The sequence below is a fragment of the Ailuropoda melanoleuca genome, chromosome 5 (genome assembly GCF_002007445.2).
Source record: "Ailuropoda melanoleuca isolate Jingjing chromosome 5, ASM200744v2, whole genome shotgun sequence".
Taxonomy (NCBI): Eukaryota; Metazoa; Chordata; class Mammalia; order Carnivora; family Ursidae; genus Ailuropoda; species Ailuropoda melanoleuca.
The window spans coordinates 77,639,312-77,656,786 of record NC_048222.1 but is presented as its reverse complement, the minus strand read 5'-3'; the positions used below and the strand labels follow the sequence as shown (position 1 = coordinate 77,656,786).

At 40.5% G+C, this 17,475-nt stretch overlaps 1 protein-coding gene across 8 annotated transcripts in view; it reads right to left on the bottom strand.

Annotated features, from left to right (window-relative positions):
• Nucleotides 1-697: 697 nt before the first annotated feature.
• The window catches only part of SLC18A1 (solute carrier family 18 member A1), a 50,727-nt gene continuing 33,949 nt past the window's right edge, over nt 698-17,475 (bottom strand). For 5 of the 8 annotated variants that reach the window (XM_034661318.1, XM_002929302.4, XM_034661321.1 and 2 more), the window contains 6 exons: nt 14,932-15,010; nt 13,942-13,993; nt 12,396-12,459; nt 12,012-12,131; nt 11,661-11,794; nt 7,908-10,805 (listed from right to left, as the gene is read on the bottom strand). In XM_034661318.1, coding sequence (XP_034517209.1) covers nt 10,692-10,805; nt 11,661-11,794; nt 12,012-12,131; nt 12,396-12,459; nt 13,942-13,993; nt 14,932-15,010 — 563 coding nt within the window. In that variant the 3' untranslated portion in view covers nt 7,908-10,691. Of the gene's footprint in view, nt 1,076-7,907; nt 10,806-11,660; nt 11,795-12,011; nt 12,132-12,395; nt 12,460-13,941; nt 13,994-14,931; nt 15,011-17,475 lie in introns of those variants that run through there. The other 3 variants (XM_034661320.1, XM_034661322.1, XM_034661324.1) reach the window with 3 other exon arrangements.

Below are 17,475 nucleotides of genomic sequence, written 5' to 3'. Positions count from 1 at the left end.
TAATGTTACACTGTATATTAAGTGACTGGAATTGAAGAAAAACTTTGAAAGAAAATAAATAAATAAATAGAACTTGTTTGCTGGAACTTTTCATAAGGGATCTCTAGATTGAATTTTAATAGCCTCTGGAGGTCAGAAACCAAGCCAAATACTTGCCATAAGACTTTGCCTGTAATACTTACAGATTTGGGTCAATTATTCTCTTCTCAAGGTCCCCAAAAATATCATGAGGTTCCTACACCTGCCAAGAAGCGACCTTCTTTACTCACCTGCTAAGTATGTTGGGAACTCTGTAAGCAAGGCATCAGGCTAGTAGTTCCAAGGGGGCTTTATTGCCTCCATAAAGTCAACCTTAGATCCTTAAAACTGTCTGATCATATCTGAGTCTATGCAGGTCTTTCTCAAATATGACATTCTGGACAAAGCCTTGGTAATATAACCAATGTTTCCAATTGTGTCTTGTCAGAAAGAGAACAAATTCTAATTGAACTTATGCAAATAAATATATTGCCATAAGAAATAAGAATATTTGCTGAGGGGCGCCTGGGTGGCACAGCTGTTAAGCGTCTGCCTTCGGCTCAGGGCGTGATCCCAGCGTTATGAGATCGAGCCCCACATCAGGCTCCTCCGCTATGAGCCTGCTTCTTCCTCTCCCACTCCCCCTGCTTGTGTTCCCTCTCTCGCTGGCTGTCTCTATCTCTGTCGAATGAATAAATAAATAAAATCTTTAAAAAAAAAAGAATATTTGCCGAGAGTTTCTGAATTCTAGAGAATTCATGTAGGAAGAAAAAAATAAATGTTGCAATTTGTTCACAAAGGTGTATTGTCAAATTGCTGTCAGTTCATTTAAGGGAAAATGTTTTCTATTCCCCACAACAACCAAGCAAGAACTTTGTAGAGGAAGGACCAGTGGGAAAGAGCAGCCAAAACCCAACAGCAGAGTGTACACAGCATACACCAGAAAGACCTCTTGAAGTTTTTGTTGTTGTTGTTGTTATTGTTGTTGTTGTGTGCTTTTTTCTTTTTCTTTCCTCCTTTCTTTTCTGGACACAGTGACAAGACAGAGAAATTCACCCTAAAAGAAAGAACAGCAGTTAGTCCTCAGTGCCAAGGACTTAATCAATATGGGTATAAGTAAGATGTTGGAAATAGAATTTAAAACAATGATTACATGGAAACTAGCTGGGTTTGAAAAAGCATAGAAGACACTAGAGAATCCCTTATTGTAAATCCATCAGGAAAAGAGAAATAATAAAGGTTAGAGCAGAAATCAATGATATAGAAATAAAAAAAAAAGCCCAGTAGAACAGTTCAACAAAACTAAGAGCTGGTTTTTTGAAAGAATCAATAAGATTGATAAACCCCTGGCCAGTCTTATTAAAAATAAAAGAGAAAGGACACAAATTAATAAAATCACGAAGGAAAGAGGAGAGATCACAGCCAACTCCACAGAAATACAAATAATTCTAAGAGAATATTATGAGAATTATACACCAACAAATTAAGCAATCTGGAAGAAATGGATGCATTCCTAGAAACATATCAACTACCAAAACTGAAACAGGAAGAAATAGAAAACCTGAACAGACTCATAACCATCAAAAAACTGAAACATTAATCAAAAAACTCCTAACAAAAAGACTCCAGAGCCAGATGGCCTCCTGGCAGTATTCTACCAAACATTAAAGAAGAATTAATACCTATTCTTCTGAAACTGTTTCAAAAAATAGAAATGGAAGGCAAACTTCTAAACTCATTCTATGAGGCCAGCATTACCTTGATCCTAAAACCAGGCAATAACCCTGCCAAAAAGGAGAATCCAAAATCCCTGATGAACGTGGATGCAAAAATTCTCACCAAAATACTAACCAATAGGTTCAAACAGTACATTAAAAGGATTATTCACCATGACCAAGCAGGACTTTTTCCCTGTGCTGCAAGGGTGTTCAACATACACAAATCAATCAATATGATACCCTACATTAATGAAAGAAAGGACAAGAAGAACCATATGATCCTCTTAAGAGATGAAGAAAAATAATTTGACAAAACACATTGTCCTTTCTTGATAAAAACTCTCTGCTGAACCATGAGAGACTGTGGACTCTGGGAAACAAACTGAGGGCTTCAGAGGGGAGGGGGGGTGGGGGAATGGGATAGGCTGGTGATGGGTAGTAAAGAGGGCATGTATTGCATGGTGCACTGGGTGTTATACACAAGTAATGAATCATGGAACTTTACATTAAAAACTAGGGATGTACTGTATGGGGACTAACAATATAATAATAAAATATTATTATTAAAAAACTCTCTGCAGTGCAGGGATAGAAGGAACATACCTCAATATCATAAAAACCATATATGAAAAACCGACGGTAGATCTCATGCTAAACAGGGAAAAACTGAGAACTTTTCCCCTAAGGTCAGGAACTCGATTAGGGATGTCCACTCACCACTGTTGTTCAACATGGTACTGGAAGTCCTAGCCTCAGCAATCAGACAACAAAAAGAAATAAAAGACATTCAAATTGGCAAAGAAGAAGTCAAACTCTCATTCTTCGCAAATGACATGATACTTTATGTATAAAACCCAAAAGATTCCAGCAAAAAATTTCTAGATCTGATACAGGAATTTAGCAAAGTGGCAGGACATAAAATCAATGCACAGAGGTTCAGCTGCATTTCAGTTACACTAACAATGAAGCAGAAAAAAGAGAAATCAAGGAATCAATCCCATTTACAATTGCACCAAAAACCATAAGATAACTGGCAATAAAGCTAATCAAAAAGGTAAAGGATCTGTACTCTGAAAACTAGAGAACGCTTATGAAAGAAATTGGGGAGGACACAAAGAACTGGAAAAACATTCCATACTCATGGATTGGAAGAACAAATATTGTTAAAATGTCTATGCTACCCAAAACAATCTACACATTCAAAGCAATCCCTATCAAAATACCATGAGTATTTTCATAGAGCTGTAGCAAACAATCCTAAAATTTGAATGGAACAAGAAAAGACCCTGAATAACCAAAGGAATGTTGAAAAAGAAGACCAAAGCTGGAGGCATCACAATTCCAGACTTCAAGCTGTATTGCAAAGCTGCAAGCATTAAGACACAAGGTACTGGCATGAAAATAGACACATAGACCAATGGAACAGAATAGAGAACCCAGAAATGGACCCTTAACTCTATGGCCAACTAATCTTTGACAAAGCAGGAAAGAATAGTCATCGGAACAAAGGCAGTCTCTTCAACAAATGCTGTTGGAAAAATTGGACAGCCACATGCAGAACAATGAAACTGGACCACTTTCTTACTCCATACCCAAAAATAAACTCAAAATGGATGAATGACCTAAATGTGAGACAAGAATCCATCAAAATCCTAGAGGACAACACAGGCAGCAACCTCTTTGACCTTGTGCACAGCGACTTTTTGCGAGACAACTCTCCTGAGGCAAGGGTAACAAAAGCAAAAATGAACTATTGGGACTCCATCAATATAAAAAGCTTTAGCACAGCAAAGGAAACAGTCAACAAAATTAAAAGGTAACCTACGGAATGGGAGAAGATATTTGCAAACGACATATCAGATAAAGGGCTAGTAACCCAAATCCATAAAGAACTTATCACCCAAACCCCAACACCCAAAAAAAACCAAAAAATCCAGTCAAGGAATGGGCAGAAGACATGAGCAGACATTTCTCCAAAGAAGACATACAAATGGCCAACAGACACACGAAAAAATGCTCACCATCATTTGGCATCAGAGAAATCCAAATCAAAACCACAGTTAGATAGATCCCACCTCACACTGGTCAGGATGGCTAAAATTAACAACTCAGAAAACAGCAGATGTTGGTGAGGATGTGGAAAAACCCTCTTACATTGTTGGTGGGAATGCACACTGGTGCAGCTGCTCTGGAAAACAGTATGGAGGTTCCTCAAAAAGTTAAAAATAGAGCTACCCTATGAACCAACAATTGCACTGCTAAGTATTTACCCAAAGGATACAAACATAGTGTTTTGAAAGGGCACATGCACCCCAGTGTTTATGCAGCAATGTCCATATAGTCAAACTATGGAAAGAGCCCAGATGTCCATTGACAGATGAGTGGATAAAGAAGTGGTATACACACAACACACACACACACCACACACACACACACACACACCACACACACACACACACACAATGGAATATTACTCAGCCGTCAGAAAGGATGAAATACTACTATTTAAATGGACTTGGATGGAACTGGAAGGTATTATGCTGACAGAAATAAGCCAGTCAGAGAAAGACAAATATCAGATGATTTCACTCATATGTGGAATTTAAGAAACAAAACAGATGAACATAGGGGAAGAGAAGGAAAAATAAAATAAGACAAAATCAGAGAGGGAGACAAACCATAAGAGAGTCTTAACTCTAGGAAATAAACTGATGGTTGCTGGAGATGAGGTGGGTGGGGAATGAGATAATTTGCTGTTGGGCATTAAGGAGGGCACTTGGGGGGTGCCTGGGTGGCTCAGTAGTTAAGCATCTGCCTTCGGCTCAGGGCATGATCCCAGGGTCCTGGGATCGATCCCCATATCAGGCTCCTTGCTCCGCTGGGAGCCCACTTCTTCCTCTCCCACTCCCCCTGCTTGTGTTCACTCTCTCACTGGCTGTCTCTCTCTCTCTCTGTCAAATAAATAAATAAAATCTTAAAAAAAAAAAGGGCACTTGACGTAATGAGCACTGTGTGTATACGCAATTGATGAATCACTTAACTCTACCTCTGAAACTAATAATACATTATATGTTAATTAATTGATTTTAAATAAAAAAGATGTGGTATACACACACACACAGAGACACTCAGACAGACACACACAGTGCAATATTATTCAGCCTTAAAAAGTAATGAAATCTCACCATTTCCAGCAACAGGGATGGAGTTAAAAAGTATAACAGTAAGCAAAATAACTCAGAGAAAGACAAGTACCATATGATTTCTCTCCTATTTAGAATTTAAGAAACAAAACAAATGAGCAAAGGAATAAAGAGAGAGAGAGAAAGAGAGAAAAACCAAAGAACAGACTCTTAACTATAGAGAACAAACGGATGGTTACCAGAGGGGAGGTAGGTGGACCATGGGTGAAGTAGGTGAAGGGGATTAAAGTGTACACTTATCATCAAGAGCACTGAGTAATGTATGGAATTTTATCACCATATTGTACACACAAAACTAATATAACACTGTATGTTAACTACACTGGAATTAAAGTTTAAAAACAATTAAAAATAATTTTAGAAAGATATTAAATCAAGAAAGAACTGGGTAAGTAAGTTTCTTAGATGTAAAGAAAAAAAAAGACAAAAGAAGAAAGCCAACTAACTAAATATATAAATAAATCACCTAAAATTTGAAACTGGAGCATAGGATTCAAGGGTGAGGAAGCAGGAAGCAAAAGACTTCTGTTTTTATTGTTGTTGTTGCTATTATTATTATTATTATTATTATGCACTCGAGGAATTACTTAATTTTTCATTTTAAATATCTGATTTATCAAGACAGGATACATTAATCAAGACAGAGAGATGCTGGCATAGAGATTACATTACATTAATCAAGTTATTTTAATCAAGACGGAGATACTGGCTTATGGATTGGAATAGAATTGGATCTCAGAAATAAATCCTGACATATGAAGTCAATTGACTTTCAAAAAGGGTTCTAAGAAAATTCAATGGTAGAAAAATAGTATTTTCAACAGATCCTGCTAGGACAACTGGATATCCACATATAAAAGAATGAAGTGAGACCCCGCCATCAGACCATATACAAAAACGAATGCAAAATGGATTGTATCTAAATGTAAGAACTAGACTTAAAAACTGTTAAGAGGAAATATGGATATAAGTCTTTTTTTCCCTTTTTTTTGTTTTTTGGGTTTTTTTGTTGTTTTTAAAATTTTTAGTTTAAATTTAATTAGCCAACTTATAGTACATCATTCGTTTCAGATGTAGTGTTCAATAATTTATCAGTTGTGTATAACAGCCAGTGCTCATCACACCATGTGCCCTACAGATATGTCATCATGACCATAAAATAGGCAATGATTTGCTAGCTTTGATTGCAAAGCACAAGCAACAAAGAAAAAATTGATACATGGAATTCATCAAAATTACAACCATTTGTGCTCCAAAGGACACTACCAAGAGAATGAAAAGACAACCCACAGAATGGGAGAAAATATTTGCCAATCACGTATCTGTAAGGGATTTGAATATGCCTCATTCTAGTTGTGTGATCTTAGGTAGCTCATTTTCCCTTATTGGACCTCAATTTCCTCTACTGTGAAATAAGAGAGTTGGAATAAGTGGTAATAGAAAGTAGCACTTAAATAGGACTTTATGGTTTATAAAGCATGTTTTTATTCATTTATTATCTTATTTAATCTTCATTACAACTCTGTTATGAAAGCATTACTGTTTTTCTCACTTTACAAATAAGGAAGTTTCTATTGTGACATTGCTTTAAGGTAGTGGAGTTCTAACGCTACTTTGCTTTGTAAGATTGCTTTCCTCTCCCCAGGTCCCTGACATTACATGTCATGATTCCATGGTAGATCTAGGTTGAGCACCATACCACCTGCACATTTTCATGCAGTATACCTTACTTTCCTTTTTTTCCTGTGAAGATTTGCTAAGCTACCTACTGTGTCATTTACCCTGTCTGCTGACCCACTGCATACTTAGGACCTTGCAACCCCTTCCCTTAGGTTGCCAGTTACTGAACTGGGCCAAGAGTCTGAGTAACCAAAACAAGCAAGATTCGATCCAACTTCACTCTTCTCCCTTGTGATTTCAGGAGACTGCATGAGGACTCACTATGGAGGATAAATGCAAATAGTCCTTGATCATTCCTCCTGCCTCTGCTAACACTGTGCTCTTCACTCTCCAGAGGAAGAACAAAGACAAAAATGGGAAGGAGAAGGAGGAAGAAGAAGCAGCACATTTTATTTCTGGAAATTTCCTGAAATCAGAAATTAAAACTTTGAGTAATATTTGTATTTCTGAGGTGATGTGGAACACTGGACTGACCTCTCAGATTTGACTCAGGCTCCTCCCAAGGCCCTGCCCCTGGCCTTCACTGAATATGCCCCCAAATGAGCCAGGGGTGGGAAGGAAACACAGAAAGATCTGCAAATGGTGATGCAAAAGCCCAGAGATATGAAATGATCTATACCAGGCCACACAGCTAGAACACGGGAGAGCTAGGCCAAAACGTGAGGATTAGGCCTGTCTGCTCCTGACCTGAAACTCTTTCTATCACCTTATAACCCATGATCATTCCTCTCTTAAGACCCTTAAGACTGTGGAGAGTGCTGTGTTCCAAAGCTACTTTGTTCCAGTCTTCCCTTGTTCCAAAAAAAGTTTTTCTCCCACAGACAAGACGGTAGGGATGAGCTGTGCAATAGCGGCTCTGGAGTACTGCCCAGGAAGCTCAGCCTATGTGGGGAGAACAGACAGCTGTTAGAGACAACAGAGTACTTGGCCACATCCCATCCAGGGGCACCCAGAAATGCTGGGTGGAAGGACTGCATTGTCCTCTCTTCGTGTCAGCCTCAGAGGACAGACTTTTTTTTTTTAAAAGATTTTATTTATTTATTTGACAGAGAGAGAGAGAGACAGCCAGCAAGAGAGGGAACACAANGAGAGAGAGAAAGACAGCCAGCAAGAGAGGGAACACAAGCAGGGGAAGTAGGAGAGGGAGAAGCAGGCTCCCAGGGGAGCAGGGAACCCGAGGTGGGGCTCAATCCCAGGACCCTGGGATCACGCCCTGAGCCGAAGGCAGACGCTTAATGACTGAGCCACCCANAAGTGGGAGAGGGAGAAGCAGGCTCCCAGGGGAGCAGGGAACCCGAGGTGGGGCTCGATCCCAGGACCCTGGGATCACGCCCTGAGCCGAAGGCAGACGCTTAATGACTGAGCCACCCAGGTGCTCCTCAGAGGACAGACTTGAGCATTTGAGAGTTGCCTCCAGGATTGGAGTTTAGTCAGTTTGTGCTATATCTTGGAATATTGAATTCCATAAGTAAGATAATACAATGGGAGATAGTATTCCCTAATATTAACTCTCATCCTAGCTCTCTAGTGCTTTTGGAGTGGCCCTTGGTGGAAGTGTTCTAAGATTCTGGTCACCAAGATTGGGACTTTCTTAAATATTTTAGCTCAGATTTGGGTCCCTCCCTATAAGAATTTTCCTGTCTCTCTCTAGATCACTCTCCCTGCCACTGATTCATCACCTCCTGTGCCTCCTCTGCATTTCCTCCATCTCCACAGTCATTGCCTTAATTTGTGGTGCTGTGGCTTCCACCCAGGTTTTGTACTTTGGAAACAAAATGTCTTCTGGTTTGTTTCCAATACTCCCTCTGAGAATGCCTAATATTTCTCTGGCCTATTGAACACAATGTCTCATAATCCCACTATCTTCTCTGTTGCATCATAATTGATAATTCAGAGCCTATCATCCTATAAACATGTTTATGGTCTCTTCAATTTCTCTCTTACCAAAGGGGAAAATGCATTTCTTTATCCTTTCCACATGGGAGGTCATCTGACGTCGTATGCTACTTCAGAACAAAACAAAACACAACACTGTGGCTCATTTTTGCTGGACTGATATTTTCATGTGTAGAAGAATGTAGTTGCACCTGTGAATGTGGGTAGTTTATAATACATTCTTTTCTTCATATCATTTATAAAGCCACTAATAAAGACCAATCCCATTTTCTATTTTTATGGGAGTCTCCTTTTTATACTCTTCCATACATAGATTGTGTTTATGATCTATTCGTGATCTAAAATAAAAAAAAAAAATGTTCCTTGACTTACTTTGTAGTATGTGGTCTTGACTTTTCTACAATAAATTATGATTTTAATTATAATTTATAACCATTGTTTTCCCCCAAATGTATGTTTTATATTGCTTAAGCAATGTTAACTGGCAAGTCAGGGATGATTTCCTCTTTTAAAAATTCTTCCTATTTTGCAAACGTGTTAACAGTTTTGTGGTGAGTCCATTCTTTATTATGAATCCTCCTCCCCATGTAAGAGTAAGCAGTGTACATTGTCGGTGCCCTGACTCCTGTACATCCTCATTCCCCCTTTGTAGAGGGTCCAGTGGCCATTCACTCAGTCAACATTTAGTTACAGCTTACATATTTTGACAAAGGATTTTCTAATTTTACCTCTGGACTCTTCAAATTCTGAGATAAATAATATCTTGACTAAATGACAACATAAACACACCCGGTTTTGAAAATCAGGTAAGCCTAGTTAATACTAACACTCTAAAAACATATCCATAAATCAGATATCCATTGTCCAAGTGATAAGGATTCATTGAGGTTCAGCTTGAAAGTGTTCTGGTGATTTGAGGCTTGCGCTGAGCCCACCAAACTCCCGCATAAGAGTACGATGATCAGACCCAGATATCATTTCAGAGTAAAGTTCGAACATCTCAGTCTGATATCCAGGTATCCCCACAGCCTATACTTGTGGGTCTTTCCATTCCTAGCTCTGCCTCCACCTCCACCATTATTCCCACCCAAACTATGAGCATCCCTGCCTCTTTGTACTTGAACAGAGAGTATATACTAACAGAGTGTATTGACCAATTTTATACTGTGTATATCTTGTTTGCTCAAATAGATGGGAAGCTACTTAAAAGTGGGTGCCATATCTCTCACCTCTTTGAAACCCCACATTTAATAAATGTTTCAAAAAGTAACAAAATGTCAAAATATTTATAGTATCTATGTATTTGCCTATACATTCTCTTTTGCTATAAAATACCATTTAGTCTACCATGTCTGAGTTAGGTAGTAACTTATTCATTAACAAGTGAGGACAATTCCTCATTATAATCCTTATAGTAGGAAATCCACTGTGGGAAGGGATTTCAGGGCAGTTGCTCTTCACTTCCTCCAATAAAATCTTGGAGTTAATAACTTTTTTTTTCTGTCCTCCTGCTTTTAATTCTGAGTCAAAGAGGTTTAGGAAAGGTGTAAACCCAGCCCTCCATTTGCTGAGGGCAGAATCACTTTAGCAGCTATAGGTTTAGCCACAGAAAAACCACTCAGCTTCTAAAAACCAGGCAAACAATTTCCCAAATTGGCAATCTGGCAGCAGTATAACATTGAGGACAGTTTCTCAACTCCACTGAGAAAACTCAGTAAAGGACCACATGGAAGAACAGAGGACAAAAGTTTTATGGTCTGTTGGGAATGAGCCAAAGAAAATCAGGTAACAGTTGAAATGAGGTTTGTCAATCATCCCACTGGTTTCAGGGGCACACTGTGCTCACTGCTGTTCTTGTGGAATAAGTGACTCTTGCAGAACCCACCAGCTCAAGTTTAATCAGCCTCACAACAGCTTAGAAGAAAGCATCACTATGTCCTCCCATGAAAGATGGGCACCTGAGACAAGAAAGCTTAGAGGAAGAGCTATGGGTTACAGCGGTAAGGAATGGCACTTGTGGAGGGGAGGAAAGGAGATACAAAGGGGAAAGGGAAGTGAAGCTTATTGAGCTGCCCATGGTGATCTGGTGATCAGGGAAAGAGGTGGTCACTTTGGTCACTGAAGTCCAAGGCTGATGGATCCACATGTGACAAGGTTCAGAGACCAACTCTTCCTACTACTCTTCACTGCCAGGCTCCTCATCGCTGTCCTCCCCCAGAGGAAATTCCCTTGTGGGTTTCTGAGTTGCACACATTCGAGTCTCCATGGCGCAGTCCTGGCTCAGAATTGCCTGAAGCAAGACACAGGAAGAGCAATTACTGCATATTTTTTTTTACCAATCTCCCTGTTCCCTTCCCTCACTAGCTCATCCAAGTCTAGTATTGCTCAGAAAAGATTCAAGAAACAAGCATAGGATTCTTTTCCTGATTATTTACAGGCACAGGCCTCCCAAGGCACCTAGGCGTAACAACCCCGGTCAAGACAAATATCTGGTATGTTTTTGATTGAATCCTAACAGTGGTAGTATAAGCTACAGCTGGGAGCCAGCTGAAACTGGTACTTTCCCTATGAGACCTCCCTGTCTTCTTTCCATCCATATGATCAGCCCCTACATCCATCATTAAGCCACCTAAACCCTTAGGGTCCTCATGTTGCAATAAAAGTAAAGTATGTTATTAACTAAAATCACAATTATGGTTCTCTTCCCTGGGGTTTTGTATTTTAAATGAAGACCTGGTAAGGATAATGGCAGACATGAATGAATGAAAGAATGAATGAATGAATCAGTGGAATTTTGCCCACCTTGGGGAGATAATTGTTGACTCACATTTTGCCAGTAACTAAAGTATAGGATGCCTTTGATGGCCCCTGCCCCCAACTCTTTATAAGCTCCTCATTTTTATTCTTTACTTAGGGCTCTTCTTAACCATCCAGTGTAAGAGGAGAAGTGGTTAGTAAAGAAGGGAAAATAAGGAGAAGAACAAAGGAAAAATAAAGGTGAAAATGGGATCAGAAAATACGGTGAAGAAAAAAGACTTCCAAAGTGGGAGGAAATAGCATACAATGAAAAGCAATGAGAGAGAGATGAAAAACAAAAACAAACAAACAGATTATTGTTCTTTTAGCAACAGTCAGAGCCTCTTACCAGATTTTCCTCCTTGGCTGGGGGGCTTCTCAGATAGTAGCAGAGAGGAGCATAGATGATGTTGATGACCCCAATGATGACCATAAGCCAGGGGAAGCCAATGGCATGCACAATGGCGCCCCCGGTGGATGGACCTATGAGGAGTAAACCAAATTTGCAAGTGTTTATTGACCCTTAATCACACAGAAAACACTGTGCAAGGAGCAATGGGTGGCCCAGAGGATGTCCCAAAGTCAAGTATCTCCAGAACCCAAGGAGAATCAACCTCCTGGCTTTTCTCCCAGCTGGTAAACAGATAAGAGAAAATGGGACACCAAGTCCTGGGTGCTCCCCTCTCCCCTGCCAACATACCTATAGCAAAGCCCATACAAAAAGCCACATCAGCTATGGCATAGACACTCCCATACACTGAGGTGTGACGCAGGTCCACCAAGTGTCCCATGATGGGCATCATAGAGGAATCAACCATGCCTGTGGCCAAAGGAAACAGGACACCGTCAGCTCCACCCACAGTCCCTTCCCTTTTTTGTGGCACCCTTCCTTCTTCTCCTTCCTTTGTCTCTTCTCTCTGCCCGCTATCCTCCCACGCAGCACTAACACCTATTCCTGGTAGGAGCTAGGAGTGCACACCGTTGCCAGCCACCCTCCTGCTCATTCTGCCTTTCCATACACCTCCTCTGATCTGACCCAAAACCAAAATTCAGGGGCTTTTCGTCCCTTTAAAAGTATTCTTACCTATGGAAAAGCCAAGACCTGCATTGGGGCCAATAAGACCAAAGATATTGTGAGCCAGAGGAACCTGCAGCAGGGAAGGAGGAAGAGTTTATCAGGAGTCCCATTAGTCACCACAAAAGCGAAAGATTTTCACATAATATCCATTTATTAACCACGTGCTAACCACATGTGTTATCTATCTGGATTATCACTTCCCCTTATGAAGAAGAATCTTTACCTTTATTTTAAGGATATGAAAGCTAGATTGGTGCCATTTGGGTTAAACGCCCTGTCCAAAGTTAAAAAGCTAGTAAGTGGCAAGATTAAGTCTAAATCTCGTATTTGATTCCATTATACATATTAATGGGCCTCCTCTATTGCATGACTTCTTCCTCCACTTCCTTTAACCCCCCTCCCAGACACACACTTCTGTCCTCACTCTTCACTGAATGGAGTTTCCTCTCTTCTCTATAGCAACATTGAAAAGTTTTAATTAAATCCTACTTTGGTAGCTACTTGGGCAAGAAGACAAAGACACCAACAACTAATTACCCATAGTCTAGAGGGACAGGTGGCATGTTTTGGGGTGCTGCATCAGCAAGCTTGTGAAACTCATTCTTTTGCCTTCCCAGTCATCCACTGAAAGACTTCCTTTCCTCTTTCACTGCTTCCTTAGGTCCCTCATTGACCACCTGTTACCTAAACCTGTCACCCCAATACATTTAACCCTCAGAGGTTTAACATACCATCTAGATGTTAGTGGCTAATAACAATGTTAGGGATTATTCCTCAAGAGATAATTATAGTTTAAGGTTTAATTATAGGTTAAGATTTACTGTAGGCCCACTGTGGGCTGTAGTTTATATGGACAGTCCTATGAGAGGCTATCAGATGAGGATACTAAACAAAAAGAGGTGACATATCTAGCTCAAAATTGCACCAGCAGCAAGCAGCAAAGCTGGGAATGAAGTGGAACTCATGCTCCTGATCAAGACCTCCAGTCTTTCTTGAACACTGTACTCAGTCCTTTCAGCTCTAGTCTCATCTCCTTCAAGCCTAGGAGGCAAGTGTGCTTATGATCCCCATTATGGGGAGGAGAAAATGAAGGCTTGGAGAGCTTGAATGGGGCTCTTGAAAATAGAAAAGCTCTTCTTTTTTTTCTTTTTCTACCAAACATTATGGCACCAAGACTGAAACTCATATGATGGTTCCCCTGGTGGCTTATGAGGTCCTGTTAGGGTGGGATAAGTAAATTAAGTCATAAAATGAACCACTTCAATAGCCCCAGAAATAGATACCAACATGAATTGTTTCATGTGCCCATACATAGGGCCTCAGACCTCTGGCTACAGCTGCCCCATTGCCCTTCTTCCCTCCTTCCCCACCTCCTTTAATGGGATGCCTGGTGGCATCTCTCTCAGAGCTAAATTCTTACCCATGCAGAAACAGTCTTTCCGACAGTCATTGCCAAGTCAAACCTCTGATCATTTAAAAGGAAAATGGTCTTTACATGTCTGGGGTTCTCTCTTTCTCTCTCCCCCTCTCTCCTAGACCTTATTATACTTACACAAAGCAAGCTGGTGCCTACTACAATCATCCCAATCAGGGAGCACAGCCACCTGGAAGAAAAGAGCCATCAGCAAACTGTGCTAAAGGGAGAAATCTTTTTCACCTGCCACCCTATCTCCACTACACCGGCCAGTCCTACACCCCTAATTCCAGGAACCCCTTAGGATGTAAGAAGATGAAGACATCTCTACATGATCAGTTTGTAACAAGGTGAGTCCTTTCCCTGCCCTCCTCCTTGCCTGGCTCTGTATCTCTTTCCAGAGTAGAAGCAGAGCAGGTGCAATGGGACATATTCTTTCTTCCTCTAGCAGAGGAATTAGCTTACTCAGAAGGTACTTGCCCCTTGGGAGTAACCCTCAAACTTAATTCATGCTGTTTCCCAATTCATACTACCTCTTACCTATTTATATTTTATCTGGTCTTCAAGGTACGTCTCAAAACCCACAAAAAATACCAAACTTCTTTCCTTTTCTGATTTCCTACAGCAGGGGTTTTTAAGCTTATTTTAAAAATCTGTATGCTGAGCTTCAAAGATAAAATTAAAGCCATTCTCACTGTAGTAGAATAAGATTCAGACTCATACTTTTTAGCCCTCAAACCCTTTCCACTCGGTGGTCTCTGAGGTACCTCTTTAGAACTCTCTAGGGCTCCAGGGAATGCAGTTTCACAACCGCTGCCCCCAAAGTACTGAGCTTTTTCATAGCTGTTCTCTGTGGGGTTATTTTAGCTTGTCAACTAGACAACAAACATCTGGAAAGTAAAGGTTATCCCTCATATATTCACAACCAACTCAGGGCCATCCTTTATCCATATCCCCCTCACCACCTACCCACTCATATCCTCCCTGTAGGCAGCTATTATGCATGTATACTTGTCCTACACTTTCAACCTCAGAGAAGCTCTTCATTATCCTAGGTGCAGGGACAACTTCAAAAGGCTCTCCCATCTTAAATTCCTGTTACTCTCCACAGATTCCCAGGCTACATACCGACCCATCTTGTTGGCCAAAACACCAAAGAGGTTGGTGCCAATGAGGTAGGACACACTGGCAGGCAAGAAAGCTAGACCTGAAGAAAGACACAGTTCTAAGATGAGGACATGCCCAGTTTACCACAAAATACTTTATTTACTGAAAGACAGTGAAGTCTCTCTATTCCCTTCAAGATTCCAAACCACTTTGTTTTGTGTGTTGGAGATCCTTATGCAAACCCAGAAGAGTTGACACGAGGCTCTACATTTCCATTTTCTGCAGGAGCAGGGCTTTGTTTAGCTTTAATACAATGTACTCCCAGCTCTCCACTTAGATTTCCTAAAGAATGGCCCTAATGAGCCATTCTCATGTATAAAATCCTTCTGATTATCAGCATAAAAACATTATCAGCCTTAGGGAAAGAAATACATATTTCCTGGGAAGTGAAATTCCTGCCTTGCTATTCACCTTTCTTTCCATTGCTCTGGTAGCGATCCTGGATAAGTTACTTAACGTTTCTGAGCTTTAACATCCACATCTGGCAAAAACAAAGCTCAGATTCTGTTATACCAATTTACACTGAAGAGCAAACTGGATAGCATATTTACAAGTATTTTGTAAACTGAAGCAGTGGTCACACTGTTTTCCCTGACAGTAGAGTCAAGTGCTCTAGAGCGTGGGCTTTGAAGCCACAGTTCTGGGTTGAAACTGTGCCTTGGCTACTTTTTAACTCTGTGACTTTGGGCACCTTACCTTCCCTGAGTCTCGTTCATCATTCATTCATTCATTACTTTTAATGAACTTTTACTATGTGTCAGGTGTTCTAAGATTAGATTAGACAAAATATTAGCTTTTAGGGAGTTTATATTCCAAGGGAGGGAACCAGACAATAAAAAAGTGAACAAATGAAGGAAAAAGATAATTTTGATGGCTATGTATTTCCCCCTTAGGACTGCCTTTGCAGTATCCCATAGGTTTTGGACCGTTGTGTATTCATTCTCGTTGGTCTCCATAAATTGTTTAATTTGTTTTTTGATTTCCTGGTTTATCGAGTCATTCTTGAGCAGGATGGTTCTTAGCCTCCAAGTGTTTGAGTTTCTTCCAGGTTTTTCCTTGTGGTTGAGTTCCAATTTCAGAGCGTTGTGGTCTGAGAATATGCAGGGGATAATTTCAATCTTTTGGTATTGGCTGAGACCTGTTTTGTGTCCCAGAGCATGATCTATTCTTGAGAATGTTCCATGGGCATTTGAATAGAATGAGTATTCTTTGGTTCTGGGGTGTAGTGTTCTATATATATCTATGAGGTCCAACTCGTCGAGTATGGCATTCAAAGCCTTTGATTCTTTGCTTAGTTTTTGCCAGGGTGTTCTGTCTATTTCTGATAGTGGGGTGTTGAGGTCCCCTACTATTACTGTGTTCTTATCTATATGTCTCTTTATTTTGGTTAAGAGTTGGCTTGTGTATCTTGCTGCTCCCCTGTTGGGGGCATATATATTAATAATTGTCATATCCACTTGTTGAATACTTCCTTTAAGAATAATATAGTGCCCTTCTGTATCTCTCTCTATGGCCTCTAGTTTAAAATCCAGTCTATCTGATATGAGAATTGCTACTCCAGCTTTCTTTTGAGGTCCATTTGCGTGGAAGATGGTACTCCATCCCCTTACTCTAAGTCTGAATGCATCTTTGGGTTCAAAATGAGTCTCTTGTAGACAGCAAATGGATGGGTCATGTCTTTTTATCCAATCTGCAACCCTGTGGCGTTTTATGGGAGAGTTTAAGCCATTTAGATTGATAGAGATTATTGACAGATATGATTTTAATGATGCCATTTCTCTTTAAAGTCTTTGTATCGGTTGTGACTTGCTGCTCTGTATCACTCTTGGGGCCTTTTTACCTTTATAGAGCCCCCCTTAATATCTCCTGTAGGGCTGGTTTCGTGGTTACGAAATTGGTTAATGATTGGCGATTTTGGAACGTCTTTATTTCTCCATCAATTCTGAATGACAGCTTTGCTGGATAAAGGATCCTTGGCTGCATGTTTTTCTCTGAAAGAGCTTTAAAAATGCCCCCCCAAGCCTTTCTCTCATTCCAGGTCTCTGTAGACAGGTCTGACGTAATCCTGATACCTTTGCCTTGGTACGTGAGAAATTTCTTTGCCCTGGCCGCTTTCAATACTGTATCCTTGGATCTAATATTTGCGAATTGCACTATGACATGCCGTGGCGTAGGTTTGTCCTGGTTGAGCTTGGATGGGGTCCTCTCTGCCTCTTGGACACGAATGCTTGTTTCCCTTGCTAGATTAGGGAAGTTTTCAGCTACAATTTGTTCAAATATCTCTTCTAGACCTCTGTTTTTCTCCACCCCTTCAGGGATGCCGATGATTCTGACATTGGATCGTTTCATAGAGTCAGTAATCTCCCGTAATCTACATTCGTGGGCGTGGATTTTTTTAAGACCAGCTTCTATTTTCGTTTTTTCTTCTACTAACCCATCCTCCAATTCGCTAACGCGTTCCTCTGCCTCGGTGACCCTGGCCGTCAGAGCCTCTAGTTTTGACTG